Source organism: Euphorbia lathyris, chromosome 8 (genome assembly GCF_963576675.1).
Source record: "Euphorbia lathyris chromosome 8, ddEupLath1.1, whole genome shotgun sequence".
NCBI lineage: Eukaryota > Viridiplantae > Streptophyta > Magnoliopsida > Malpighiales > Euphorbiaceae > Euphorbia > Euphorbia lathyris.
The window spans coordinates 70,243,908-70,258,767 of NC_088917.1; the positions used below are offsets into that span (position 1 = coordinate 70,243,908).

Below are 14,860 nucleotides of genomic sequence, written 5' to 3' on the forward strand. Positions count from 1 at the left end.
TTTTCATCTTTTTGACTTGAAGACACATTTATGATTTGTTGCTGATGAATGTTAATATTACACACATATACAGTAGAGATAACAAAATCCATGAATAAAGACATAGCTCTGTTAATAACATCTAAATCAATTAGCCTAATTTTAGACCCACAATTATATTATTTATGACGTTAGAAATAAAATTGTTTTTTTTTACAAACAATGTTACACCTCAACTTTTATTTCTTAAATAAAAATTTAAAGCAAAATTATATTTTTATCCATTTTTTAGTAACATATTTATTTATTCATTCATTCATTACAATATGATTATGTAAAAGACTAACATCACCTCAACTCATTTCCATGAATAGAATATGATATATGTACATAATTATTATTATTTACTTAAAATAGGAGATTGTTTCAACTCCATCTGAGCTACATATAAAATAGAGAGAATCTCTTTTTAACTTTATATTATATATATTACAACTTTTTTTTCACTCTTAAAAGTAATTATACCTTTATCTATATGTGGAATTTCTTTTAAAAAGAAAAATTAATATGACTGATGAGAAAACCCTCTCTTGGTATATTCAATTATGTTGTTTGCTTTGCCAATCTGTTCTTCCTAATGAGAATTCCAAGCTTGGAGTTAAATCACTTTCCTGCAAATTAGAAAATATAGAATAATGTAAATATTCATAGTTGGGATGTTCGGTCTCTGTTCTTTTAACTAGTTTTCCGCCTTTATTATTGTTTCGCGTATTTGCAAAGATGTTACTGTGGTTTAAAAGTTTGTAATCTCAATCACCTGAAATTGGTTTCCGGATACTTCTTGCTGTCTAATTCCCCAACGTCCTTTGCTGTAAAAGAATTTTGCAAACGGTTAGTTATAATTTCAAAATTTTAATAATTAATATTCATCACTTTTTTAATTGGTCGGATGTTCATATATTTTCCTTTTATAGGATTGTTATTAATTAGCTAAAAGAAAAAAATGATTATCTAACTTTTAAAAGAAAAAAATGAATTTAAGTTTAAAATATCATTCTTTTAATAATGGCTAGAATAATAGAATTTAAAAGTACTGCAAACGCTTAATATATATAGATGATAAAATTATGAAGAGGTCCTATTATTACTGAACACAGGTCCACACCCCATGGCCAAAAGAACAGAACAAAAAATAATTAATTAGCTAATATTTTCAAAAATTAAATAAAAGCTTTTTGATATATATACTTTTTTTAAGCAACTTTTGAATATATTTATTTTTCCGCATTCAATGATGGATTCAGAGATAGTTTAGAGAGTTTGAGCATCCACTAACTTTTTTTTTTATGCAAAACATTAAAGTCTCGCTCAATGAACGTAGAGTATGCATGCAAAGCTCTAGTATATAATATAATTAGAATATATATATATATATATATATATATATATATATATATATATATATATTTCCCTATCAAAAAAAATATATACACACATATTCCAATAATGCATATTTTAGTGAAGGAAAAAAAAATATTGTTTGGATTATATATATATATATATATATTACATGTCCATGCTGAATATATATAAAAAAAAGGAAGAAAATGGAAAGCAAAAGCTGTGAGAAAGAAAAGCTGTTTTATAGTTCCTTTAGATTTACTATGTTGATGGCCTTAAGTCAGCCATGCAATATGCCAGAGAAGAGAAAGATAAATTAATTATATATTTTAATTTTTTATTAAATAAGAAAATTAAAGAAATGGACCCATTCTATTCTATATATTATTAATTTGTACCATCACCAGTATATCCAAATAATGGAGGATTGGTTGAGTATATCTTTAATTGTTTTTAAAAAAGTGTATATACTATAATACAAAGATTTTCTTTTATAAAAGATATTTAAAATTTAAAATTGGGATTTCTTTTTTTTATTTTTTTTGTAAGAAGGGAAGAAAAAAAAAAAAAACAAAAACCTAAGCCGGGATCAGTTTAGGAAGACTGACCCCAATCCTATCCTCAAGAAGAGAAGGTAACAGAAAAGAAGGAGGAACGGAAAGGGTAGAAACACCTAACATCCCCCATGCCCAGCAGCTGCCAAGCGATCCGCCACGCGGTTTTGCTCCCTATAAATATGGGAGAAGGTAGGGATTTCTCTTAATATAGAAAATTTCAAAAAACACTTGTTATATTTTGTACATTTTATTTGAATAATTGGAGCCGGAGTTCCTTAAAATAATTTGCCATATTTAAAGAAACAGGGTAATAAATAATTAAGTGAAATCCAAGTATAAGATATAATTGTGGGGGAATAGGTCTAAAATGGACAGTGTTTTTCAGTGTGAATGGAAACATTCAGACAACATCATTTAATACGAAGCATTTATCTTTATGTAAGAGATAGAGAATTACCTAGAAATATTACTGCATAGAGTTTCGGAATTAGCTGCTGCTCCTTTGTGGTTCAGTAACAATAAATCTTCATCTCCAGATCCATCTGATCCAATAATTAATAACATCCGTTATCCAAATCAATCCGAGTTACGCGTTATAATCATGTTATGTTATTTTATAGTATTAGGCAAAAAAAACATCTTGACATCTATAATCATTCCGATCTTTTATACTAGGCAATAATTAATAACATCCGTTATCCAAATTAATTCGAGTTACATGTTATCATTCCGATCTCTGATCATTCAGATCTTCAATTAAAAGATTGTATTAATTTCATTTAGGTCTTACATTATATTTTTTTTTTACAGTTTATTTATAGATAAAATCACACCTAAATAATATTTCATTTAAACTTTTAAAATACAAATTTCAAATGTAAATGAAATCAATAGTGTTTTATTAATTTAATTTATGTTAAAAAAATGAGTACACAAATTTGGAATGAAAATGAAATCAATTGTGTTCTAACAATAACAATAAAAATCAATAATAATAACTCAATTTGATTGAAATGAACAATTTATCAGGGTCGCTGTAAAAAAATATTATTACTGCTGTAAAAAATTATTATTATTATTATTGAAATTTATACATGCTATCTAAGCCTCATATTAGAAGGTGACAATATAGAATTTCAAACATAGAGTTTGTATTATATGCTTCAAACTTGTGAAACATTCATATAAATTTAATGCGTGCATCAGCAAATAATAATAAAAGTTATTCTTAAATTTTAACTATCTACTTCAACTTTTGTTTTAAATAATTTCGTTAAACACTAAAAATGCTTTTTGACTTCTCTAAAAAAAATTCTATTTTATTTTACTTAGGATTTTTGTTATTCCTTTCAAATAGCCTTGTAGAAGTTATTCCTTCAACAGTGTTAAGTTAACTAGAGCAAAAGTCGGATGAAGTTCGTCAGACTTCAAAACTGTAAAGAAATTAGGCGAAATGTATCTGATTTCTTTACAAAAAGTATCATCCAAGCATTTACAAAAAATGTCATCCAAGCATTTAAGTTTGCTTACGTTTCCCGACAAAGAAGTCAGAAGAACTTCATCTTGCTTTCAAGCCAATCAAATAAACTATAACTACCCAAACTCTTGGCTTTCCTTGCAACTTGAAGTCGGACGAAGTTCATCCGGCTTCTCTTTTACAAAACAAAACTCAAACTTAAAACCTTAGGTTACACACTTTGTAAGCAACTCGGACAAATTTCGTCCGACTTCTTTACAGTTTTAAAGTCGGATGAGCTTTATCCAACTTTTAACCCGATTATAAAAATCCTTCTACTTAACATAAATGCAACAAAAACATTGATAAACTTATCTTATTAATATAGAAAACCGTGTTAGAAATCTACACCCCTAATAGAAGTCAAAATTTAATCATCGAAAATAGGAATCACAGATTCAACTTTCTATGCAGTTAAAAAAAGAGTGGACAAATTTTTACCTGATGAAGGAGCAGGTTTGTCAGTGCTCTTAACAGTTCTATACATCTACAAGCCAAATAAAATAAAAATGAGATGTTTCATCTTCTCTTTCTCATTGTATAATAACCAGGTGCAGTAAATATGGTTGTATTATTGAGAAATGATGCCTACTTTTATCTGTGTAAAAAAAGTAGAGCTTGTCCTCTACTCTACTATCACATTCAAGAACAGGTTCAAACTGTTCATTTTACATTGATTCTTGTGCCAGTTTTAGAGATTGACAGAAAAAGATAGCTTCTTTTTTCCTTTTTTCTTAAAAGGGTTTTTCATGTTATCCAGTAATATGTGTAAAAAAAGTAAGAAAAGTACCTGTAAATGGCTTTTGACATGAGCTAGTGTTAGATCTTTGACATCCATTAGCTCTAGAACTGACTTTGGTGTTGCCCCTATTATTATTAACATTACCCATTTGTTAATACATTGCCCCCTTTCATCAATATCCCAACATAAACAGAAACATTAACATCACTTGTAAGAGAAAGGAAGAGTGGAAGATAGTGCCCATTTCAAACACAAATTTCAAGGTAAGTTATCCGGGTAGAGTAAATTTAATCTCCACGTACAATGACGGATTCAGAATTCATTAAAAAGGGTGTTTATTGTAATTTATAGGTGTTAAATTGATATTTCTTTGTGTTTTTACATAAAAAAAAATTGAAAGTTTCCATATAATTTTCAGTGATAAGTAAGTGCTGAAATCCCTGAACCTCGGTGGAACCATCCTTCGGTATGGTTTTAAACCTAACATTTAAGAGATGTTCTAACTTCAAGTTCCATCTCCGGAAAATGTCTAATTTCAAATTTTATTTGGTGCTCATTACCCGAGAAGTTAGGGTGCGGTCAGAATATGAAGAAAACACATATGAGGTAATGACACTTGAAATGCACTATTAGGTTTAAAACTATCGCATTTTGTAGGTAGATGCTAAATCTACTTTCCTCCGATAATCATACGACTTATCCCTTTCAAATAAAAATGAATATATCAATCAGATATGAAATGATTAGTGTTAAAAACTAAATGTGTAAAACATATTGGTAGAGTGCATCTCAAAGTATTATAGAATTTCTCTTTTCTTCAATTCTATTCTGTTCTATTTTCTTCCTCCTTAAAAATTTTGGATTCTCTCCCCCATTCTTCCATTTTTTTTTTCTATCCTTTCAAAATTCATTCTAAACACGAGAACTTCAACATATTTTTGGAGTAGTTTATGCTTTGACCTAAGCAAAATGTTCTTTGCCCCCATGTTCTATGCAAAATGTTTGTTTTTGGCCGCTGATCTACATTTGTTCTTTAAACTATCCAAAATTTGTAAATTACTGATAAGATTTCACCAATTATGATAGGTTATTGATCAAGATTTCATCAATTTTAATAGGTTATGAAAACATATTGCCAAATAATAGTTTAGGAGATAAAGATAGCTTAAAGGGAAAACGTGTTCTAATCAATTGATTGATCGGATGTATTGTTCAGGAAGTATTATAGAATTCTCATTATGAAAAAAAGAAAGAAAGAAAGTATAGACTGAGAAGAAAGAAAGTGTACTTTCATGGCCACCAAGAAGCTGAACAGCATGAACAAAACGAGAATGAAGAGAACTCGTCCATCGCATTCTCGGAGCTCTCATGTTCCTTTTATGCTGCTGTAACTTCGGCATAAACCTCGATCTAATCATCCCATTTCCATAAATTCCTCCTCCTCCATCCCCATACTGGTATTGATGATACTGATACTGTGGTATCCTCATTCTCAAATCAACTCCTGGACAAGAAGCAGCACCAGAAGTTGCAGAATACGGAATTTGATGATTACAGTAAAATCTAGGATCCAACATCCCCCCAGAATTATAAATTGGAATCCCTTTTATAGGTTTAAATCCTGAAGAAGAACACAAATCAACAACTTGATTTCTCTTTTCCCTAATTTCTTCATCATCATCATCATCTTCTATTGCAAGAGAAAGCTGAGTTGTTTGTTCATTTTGAGACCCTAGAATTTGAATTGAAGAAGGAGGTGAACTGCTGTTTGGAATTGGAATTGGAATTGGAAGGCTTATCTGAAGAGAAAGGTCTGGAATCTGATTCTGATCATCAAAGATTCTAACTTTACTAGACATTTTCAAGTGGGTATATGTTATCTCTAAGATCTTACAAAGGTAAACCCATTATATCTCTGAAAAGGAATTACAGAGAGATGTGTGGTGGTGCAGGAGCAAGAAAGAGAGAGAAAGGTCTGCGTTTTGGTGTTAAACCTAGAGAGTATATATAAGAAAACGACAGTTGAACAAGACCTTCTTTTATTTTATTTTTATATTTTAAATTCTCCGGAGACGACGGGTTAAAAATCATTCATGTGAATGATGGGAATATGGTATGGTATTTTATTATTAAAGAAAGAGAATATATTAATTCAATCAAGTCCTTTTCTTTCAATAAATAATATAATTAAAATAATAATTTTTTTTTTATTTAATTAAAATAATAATATTAATAATGGAATTGAGATTATGTTTCTACAAAATATACCATATGTCTTCTCTTTGATATTGTTAATTAATGTATGTGTGTACTATGACCATACAAATGTATGTATTTGTTAATACTAATATTCTTATAAATTTGAAGAATTTATAACTTTTAGTATTTAATAATCTTTCTACTATTGTTGTTGATTATTACAAAAAGTTACTCCCTCCATTTCAAAATAATTGTCATTTGACCAAAGCACATATATTAAGGAAATGATTGATTGACATTAAATTTATGCAACATGGACTAGAATACCTTCTATCTCTCTTCATTAATAATTATCATTTTTTGTGTCTCTCATTAAATTGAACCTCTCTCCATACATTGAAAACTTAAAATAGCAAAAAGTGTAATTAATATTAAGCTCATTAGTAGGGGTAAAATAAGAAAAAGTTGACAAATAATATGAAATGGAAAAATTTGATCAAAAGTGACAATTATTTTGAAATGAAGGGAGTACATTCTTAGACACTTAAAAAACACAAAACACAATGAAACATATACTTCTTGGAAATCAAAATCCGTAGAAGAGCAACTGCAATCCGATCTTCATCATTCAGACCCTTTCGAATATTTGGATCAGAGTCATTTCTTTTGTTGCAACCACATAAATCTATTGATCCACGTATAAAATAAATCTTTTCCGCACTTGCTAAATCCGAAAAAGATATAAATAAAAGAATGATTGGGAACAAATACAATTCAGACACATATAGAGATCTGCAAAATATATGGATACTGAATAAGAAAAACAACAAAAGAACACACAATCGAATCCGGTAGGAGCTTCTCAAAGTAGATCCGCTTTGATTTGGGAAGAGAAGAATGAGAATGATGGAAGTCATTTGTTATTTATTTTAACTGCTTTTAAAATTTATTTTATTAACAGTACGGAAGTAAAACTTTTAATGTTTGAATTATAAAAAAATATTAAATGAAATTAATAATTTTCTTTTAACTAATTAGAGTTTACATCTAACTAATTTACAAGGGCTTATGGCAGAGAAATAATTAGGAGGTCTAATGTGTTCAAATATAAATATCAAAAGCTCAATTCAAAATTAAAAAAAAAAATTAAGTAATTAATAATAATAAAATTGAAAATTCATTTATATATATATATTAATTATAAAAATTTGTCAATTATTAGTCCATTAATTATAGTAATAAAAAAATAATAGTTACAAAATTGGTCCAAAAAAAGTAATAGTTACAAAATTAGTCCAAAAAAAAGTAAATAGTTACAAAAAGATGGAAAAAAATACAAAGTAAAGGAAATCCAAAAGTCACAAATAGATTTATATATAAAACATGATAGATAATATTCTCCCATTATATTTATTAGCCATTGAAAACCAAAGTCTTCGTCAACCCTTAATTTTGATGATGTATTAGCTTTGTTTAATGTATTATTTTTATTTTTTATACTCTTATAATACAATTTTATAATTTTGTTCTTACATTAAATAATATAATCTTATAATTTTGTTCTTATTTCATTAAGAGATTCAAATATATTTAGAAGCAGTTTCCATTGATAAATTATTTAGTAGCATTTTCTTCAAGAATTTGAAGAATTCAAACTTTGATATCTTTAATTGAAGAAATCCGATAGAAATAAAAGATGTGTGGACAACTAAAGTCGGGAAATGCAAATGTGTCAAAAAATTATAGGAAATATGTATGTTTCTAAAGGTAATTATTCAATTTTTTTTTCCATATACAGTAGTTATTTGGGTTAATTACAATTAGATTCCATGTGATTATACAGATTTGCAAATGGTACACGTGGTATTTTTTTTTACAAACGCAATCATGCGGTTGCAAAATTTTGCATTTTTTACTTTGTCACAACTTAAGCAGGGACATGAAGCTATGGAAGCCAACCTGTCAGAGTTGAAAATTGGTCACTAGTTTTGAAAGATAAAGATGGTCTCTATAAGAAATTCAACTGATTTGCAACTGCGGGGAACAATACATTCATCTATCCAAAACATGATATTAGAGCCCGAACCAATTAACCAATAAAAATTATGTTTCTGATAACAAAAGTGAGATTTTTTCTGGATATTTTATCTTTTTGATAATATATTTGATGTAATTTTTTTGTTAGTCTTAAAGTTAAGATAGAATGTATAAAAGTCGAGATGTTATGAGATTTTGGATAGTTGTAAATAAATATATCTATAATACTCTAATGTAATAAAGTTCTAATCAAGTATCTAGAATGCTCTAAAACATTAATATATTTTCAAAATGAATAATCAAGAGAAGTTTCATTCTATTAAGTCTTACTTTCTTGGTAGAGTTAAGCTTCAATTTTTATATTACAATACTTGGAGATTTACATTAATCAACAGTGGTATTAGAGCTGCATTTTTTAAGGGTTGTGGTTACTCCATTTTTTTAAGGTTTTCTGCATCAATGACTTCTTTCAACTCTGTTCTAATAGCTCCTCCAATTTTTACAAGCGTGCATTACACTGTTTGGGCTATCAAAATGCAAACTTAATTATCTTAAAGCTCAAGGTCTTTGGGAGGTTGTGGAGCATAGAGGACCTAATGTTCCACCACTTAGAGCAAATGAAACTTTGAATGAAATCAAAAGGCATGATGAGCTAATTACCAGGTATTCAAAGGCACTTTCTTGTATTCAATCTACAGTATCGGGCAATTTTTACAAGAATCATAGCTTGTAAATTTGCTAAAGAGGCATGGGACAAGTTGAAAGATGAGTCTGAAGGCAACATCAAAGTAAATAGATTCAATCTCTTAAGTTTGAAACGTAATTTGAGCTGCTACATATGACTGAGACAGTATCGCTCAAGGAATTCTCAACCAATGTCATGGAGATTATCAATAGCATTCAACTATATGGAGATGATTTTCCTGAGTAAAGGATTGTGGAGAAAATCTAGGTCCGTTTACTAGAAAAGTTTGAGTCTAAGATCTCTGTTATAGAAGAATCTTGTGATCGTGGTACTTTATCAGTAGCTGAATTGATCTCAAAGCTTCATACCATATAACAAAGGAGTTCTATCAGACAAAAGCAAGTTATATAAGAAGCTTTTCAAGCCAAGCAAAAGGGGAATTATCTCAAGGATGGCAAGAAGCACCAGGGGAAAGGTAAGCAACCAGATTTCTCTAGAAGGACAAAATTTCTACCTTGTTCCACATGCGGGAAGACAAACCATTTAGAGAAAGGCTGCTGGAAAAAGCATGTAAGACCTCCAATTCAATGTAATCATTGCAAAAAGTTTGGGCATGTAGAGAAATATTGCAAGGCAAAGCAATACCAAAATAATCAGCAAGCTTCCTCACAACCAAAAAGTCAGCAAGCTCACTTTACTGGAGATTATATTGATGTTGAAGCTGAAGCAAACCTATTTATTACCTCAAAAAATTTAGTCACTAATAACAATAATGCCCGGCACATAGATATTGGATGTACTAAGCATATGGTGAAACAAAAAATCGTATTTTCTCATTTAGACAAAAGTGACAACACAAAAGTGAGGTTGGGAAATTGGGGCACCATTCAAGCTCAACGCAGAGGTATAATTAATATTTAGACTTCTATAGGTACAAATCTCATTACTGATGCTCTTTATGTTCCTCATCTAGCACAAAATTTGTTAAGTGTTTGCCAAATGATAAACAATGGTTATAGCTTATTATTCAAAGATAAAACTTGTGAAATTATAGACTCTGCAAGTGCTTATGTTATTACAGTTGAGATGAAAAATTATTTTTTTTCTATTAATTGGCATGCAATTAATAATTATGCTTTATCTGCAAGTGACAATAATTCATTATTGTGGGATAAGAGATTTGGCCATTTATAATCTTCATTCTTTGAAATGAATGGAGTATAATTGCATAATATATGATTTAGATAAAATTAATATATGTAAGGAGACTTGTTATGATTGTCAATTTGGTAAGTTTCATAAGTAGCCGTTCCCACAAAGGAGTTCATGGTGAGCTAGTAAAAAGTTAAAGTTGGTCCATACTGATATTTATGGCCCAATGCAACCTCTAGCTTTGAATGGTAGTAAGTATTTTATGTTATTTATTGATTATTTGATGCAGATGACATGGGTGTACTTCTTTAGCCATACGTCATAAGCCTTTGAATCCTTCAAATCCTTAAAAGCTTCAGTTGAAAAGGAGAGTGATTCCCTAATTAAAGTAATCAAATCTGATAATTGGTTTTGAGTATACATCAAGGGTGTTTGCAAAGATATGTAAATACGAAGGAATACATCACCAGCTCACTATGCCTTATTTGCCTCAATAGAATGGAGTCTCAAAAAGGGAAAATTGGACTATTATGGAGATGGCGAGATCCATGTTGGTAGAAAATAAGATGCCTAAATGTGTTTAGGTAGAATTGGTAAACACGGTAGTCTATTTACTTAATAGACTTCCAACCATGTCTGTTAAAAGGAAAACTCCATTTGAGGCTTGGTATGGATTCAAGCCCTCTGCCAAAGAGATAAAAGTGTCCGGTTCTATTTGTTATTCTCTCATTCCATCGGCGAGGAGGAGAAAACTTTATCATAAAGCTGAATTGTGTATTTTGTTGGATTATTCAGCTCATTCAAACAGATATATGTTGTACAACATTCAAGCAAAGAAGGTTCTCATTAGCATAGATGTTCAATTTGATGAGAATGCTTATTAGGATTGGGAGAAGAATATGGTTGTAAAGCAAGAAGCACACTTTAATCAAGTTCTAGCAGTGGATATCTCCGAGAAAATGATGAAAAGCTTGACCAATAACAATACATAAATTCAGTAGAGACCACTACTAATGATGATGTGATCAAGACAAGATTATTATTAGAGGCATATGAAAATTGCAATTTCACAATAGCTGAACTTTTAAGTTTTGCAGATCAAGTTTCCTGAATGGAAACATTCTGTAGAAGATGAATTAACTGTCATTGAGAAGAATGACACTTGGTCTTTGGTTGACAAGCATGTAATAGGAGTAAATTGGGTATTCAGCCATAACTACAATCTAGATGGAAGCATTTTTCAGCATAAAGCAAGTCTGGTGGTGAAGGGGTATTCTCAACTTCCTAGTGTCGACTTTGGAACCTGCATGTTGCAAGACACGAGATAGTGAGATTTTTAATTTCGCTTGCGGCTCAGTTTAGGTGGAGATTACACTACATGGATGTCAAGTCAGCATGTACATGTATTTGCACAAGCCTAAAGGATTCTCTATTGCAGGTGCAGAAAATTCCACTCAAAATAGAAGAACAAAACATATAAATGTTAAATATTGCTCTAAGGAAAGCGAAGCAGATTAAGCTAATGTATTGTAAAGGAGAAGTGCAATTGGCAAACATCTTTACCAAAGCTCTACTTAGAGTCAAGTTTGACTTCTTGAAATATATATTTGGTGTATCGAAGAAAAAACTCAAGGAGGATTGACAATAAAAGTGAGATTTTTTATTTGTTGTAATTTTTTTGTTAATCTTAAGGTTAAGGTAGAATGTAGAATAGTCTAGATTTATGATACTATCTAGATGGGAAGCAAGTATTTTAATTACAATTTTGTAACAAAAGTTACTCAAAATAATGGATCTATATTGTTTCATTGAAAACGCATATGGAGTTGGATACGTACCATAAGATCGGACTTCCACCTGGTTGATATAACATCACTTTGAATGCCCCAACATCTCCTACTGCGTCTTTCACTCGGGTGGAAACTCTTCTCGTTTGGATTGTCCCCATGTTGGTTGGTATAAACTCAATTCAGACCGGTCTTTTAATATTGCTACTAATAAAGTTAGGGCATGTGATGTAAAGAGAGATTATAATTGCTTTTGGATTCGAGGCTATGTTCATTGGATTGACATAACTGATTCCTTCATGGCGGAACTCCAAGGCATTCTTTCTGGCATAATTGTTGCTCTCCAATTGAATATTCGTAATTTAATTATAGAGAGTAATATCAAAAAGTTATTTCTCTCATTTTGTGGTCATTTCCTAATTCTCATCCTCACAAGAATTTGTTAACTTCCATTAAGTATGCTACTAATGGTCCGGGGACAAAGTTTGTTCATGTTTATATGGTAACAAATAGATGTGCTGATTTAATGTCAAAGTTGGCTAGCTCAGTCCCCTTAACGAATATTGCGAATTTGATCAGAAATGACTATGTAAAGGTTCAAAGTTGAAATATACCTTTGTTTATATTCGATTTTATGTTTTAAAGTTACTGCTCGACAAAATGTTTTAAAATTTTCAAGTGGAGGATTCTTAGCCTTAGCCCATGTAAGAATTTTTTAAATGGTGTATGTATATAGACACGAAAGAGAGTGAAATATATCCCACATTAAAAATAAGTCACTTAATAGAGTGGAGCTTGGTACACCTTAACCACCACATGTACGCTGCCATCGTGGTCACCTAACCGTCCAGGTTAGGTTGGATGGTTGGTGTAAACCAATATTTGAAATAAAGAACACATTCATTTTTTCATGAATTTCAAAAAAAAAAAAAAGATTGAGCATTTTCTTTCTTTTTTTTTCTTCATGAGTATAGAATAATACAGAATAATAATTACAGCTATTCGATTGAGTTATTTTATTCTGGAGACCACTGGCTAGTAATCTGCTTGTATATTTTCGAGGCAGTTAAAAAAAAACAATTCTAACTATGCATCACATCATTAAAACAAAAAAACAATAATAATAACATATCTATATGTAAAAAAAAAAAAAAAAAATCAAAATCAAAATAGTTGCTAGCTCGTTGAGATCGATTTGATGTAAATCTGCCTAAACCCTAGAAGATTAGGCATAACGCCTAGATTCTTCAGCGTAATGCTATCAATATAGGCGTGATGCCCATGCATTCAAGATTTAGACTTTTTTTTTTCTTGTTTATACTTTTGCATCTTTGGCATATTTCATGCATTTTAATTTCTTTTTTTTCTAATCAAAATATAAAACATGTGAAACCAGTGGCGGAGCCAGGACCTATAGATCGGGAGGCTAGACCGTCGATAAAAAAAAATTAAATGCTATTTCAATATATTTATAAAAATAAAAAAACAATATAGAAGACAAATTTTTTTTATGAGAGTAAAAAGTATTTGTGTATCTATAGTAAGGAAATTAATACGCTTTTCCTACATAAAATAAAAACAAATAAACGAAATTAATCCCTAACATAGTAAATAAATCATAATTTAAATTAAAGTAACTAGAAATATTAAATTATGCTCTAAATTAGAAATCCTTAAATCAGAAATATTAAATTATATTCTAAATTTGAAATTTCTTAATTAATTAGACATCCTAAATTAAACCTAAATTCGAAATCTCAAAATTAGTTGTAATAATTACTAAAGAATTTCTAAACAAACAACATATTAATAGTCCTCTAAATTAGAAATCTAACAAAAAAAACCCCAATTTAACAATCTCTAATTTAGAAATAATGAAACTAAACCTACAAATAAAATAAAAAATCAAAAATAAAAAATTTACATGAAGTTAAAAGTTGAGTGAGGTAAAAATTAAATGATCAATTTGGAAATTATCCCTAAATTAATTGATCAGTTGAGTGAGATAGAAATTAATGGACCAATTTGAAAAATATCCCTCCCCTCAATATTTTCTTATTTGCATTCTCTCCTCTTTTGCGAAAGAAAAGAGAAAAAGCAGGTGAAAGACTGAGATGGGGAAGGGCGAAAATGCCCTTCCCATCTCTTTTATTTTTCAATAAAGGGGGAGTAAATTACATCCATGGTCACTGAATTTTACTCATTTAATATTATGACCATTGAACTTCAACTCTTAACAATATGGTCTCTGAACTTTATTCTTTTTAATACTGATGGTCACTCAACGTCTCAAAACGACCATTGAGGGCCTAAAAATAAAAAAATCCGAAGCGTTAATAATATTCTAAAGAACTTTAAATCTTGAAAATTTTAGTTTTAAGGTTATTTATGTGTTGTTTTGTTAGGAGAGAGAGTGAATTTTTAGAGAGAGAAAGCTCCAAAAAATGTGATTTTGGGAAATAAAAAATATGGTTTCATGGTAAATGTCGTTCTGAACAACTTTAATTCTTGAATATTTTCATTTTGAGATCGTTAACGGTCACTTTGAGGAGTTAGTGAAAATTGAATGGCCACCGGTGATAAAAAGTGTTAAGTTCAGTAGTCATACCGTTAAGAATTGAAGTTCAGTGGCCACAATGTTAAAATTGGTAAAGTTCAGTGGCCATGTGTGTAATTTACCCAATAAAGAGATGGGAATGGCATTTTTACCCTTCCCCATCGTTTTGGGCTGTTTAGGGTTAAAAAAAAAACATATGGAAAAGGCGAAAATACCTTTCCCATCTATGAAGAGAAGACACATATGTG

General features: G+C 29.9%; 1 protein-coding gene across 1 annotated transcript; it reads right to left on the minus strand.

Moving 5' to 3' along the window:
- Positions 1-364: 364 nt before the first annotated feature.
- On the minus strand, positions 365-6,198 carry LOC136204251 (transcription repressor KAN1-like). Its single transcript, XM_065995473.1, has 6 exons — positions 5,484-6,198; positions 4,244-4,320; positions 3,895-3,940; positions 2,395-2,479; positions 797-848; positions 365-650 (listed from the first exon to the last, which is right to left on the minus strand). The coding sequence occupies exons 1-6, from the start codon at positions 6,052-6,054 to the stop codon at positions 579-581; spliced, it is 903 nt and encodes a 300-aa protein (XP_065851545.1). The 5' UTR covers positions 6,055-6,198; the 3' UTR covers positions 365-578.
- Between the last annotated feature and the right edge of the window lie 8,662 nt (positions 6,199-14,860).

Excerpts from the sequence above, each read along its gene's own strand:
- LOC136204251 (XM_065995473.1), bottom strand. The coding sequence starts at position 6,054 with ATGTCTAGTAAAGTTAGAATCTTTGATGATCAGAATCAGATTCCAGAC. Across the intron at positions 3,941-4,243 it reads ATGTCAAAAGCCATTTACAG|ATGTATAGAACTGTTAAGAG; the intron begins GTACTTTTCTTA and ends TTTGGCTTGTAG. Across the intron at positions 651-796 it reads TATCCGGAAACCAATTTCAG|GAAAGTGATTTAACTCCAAG; the intron begins GTGATTGAGATT and ends TCTAATTTGCAG.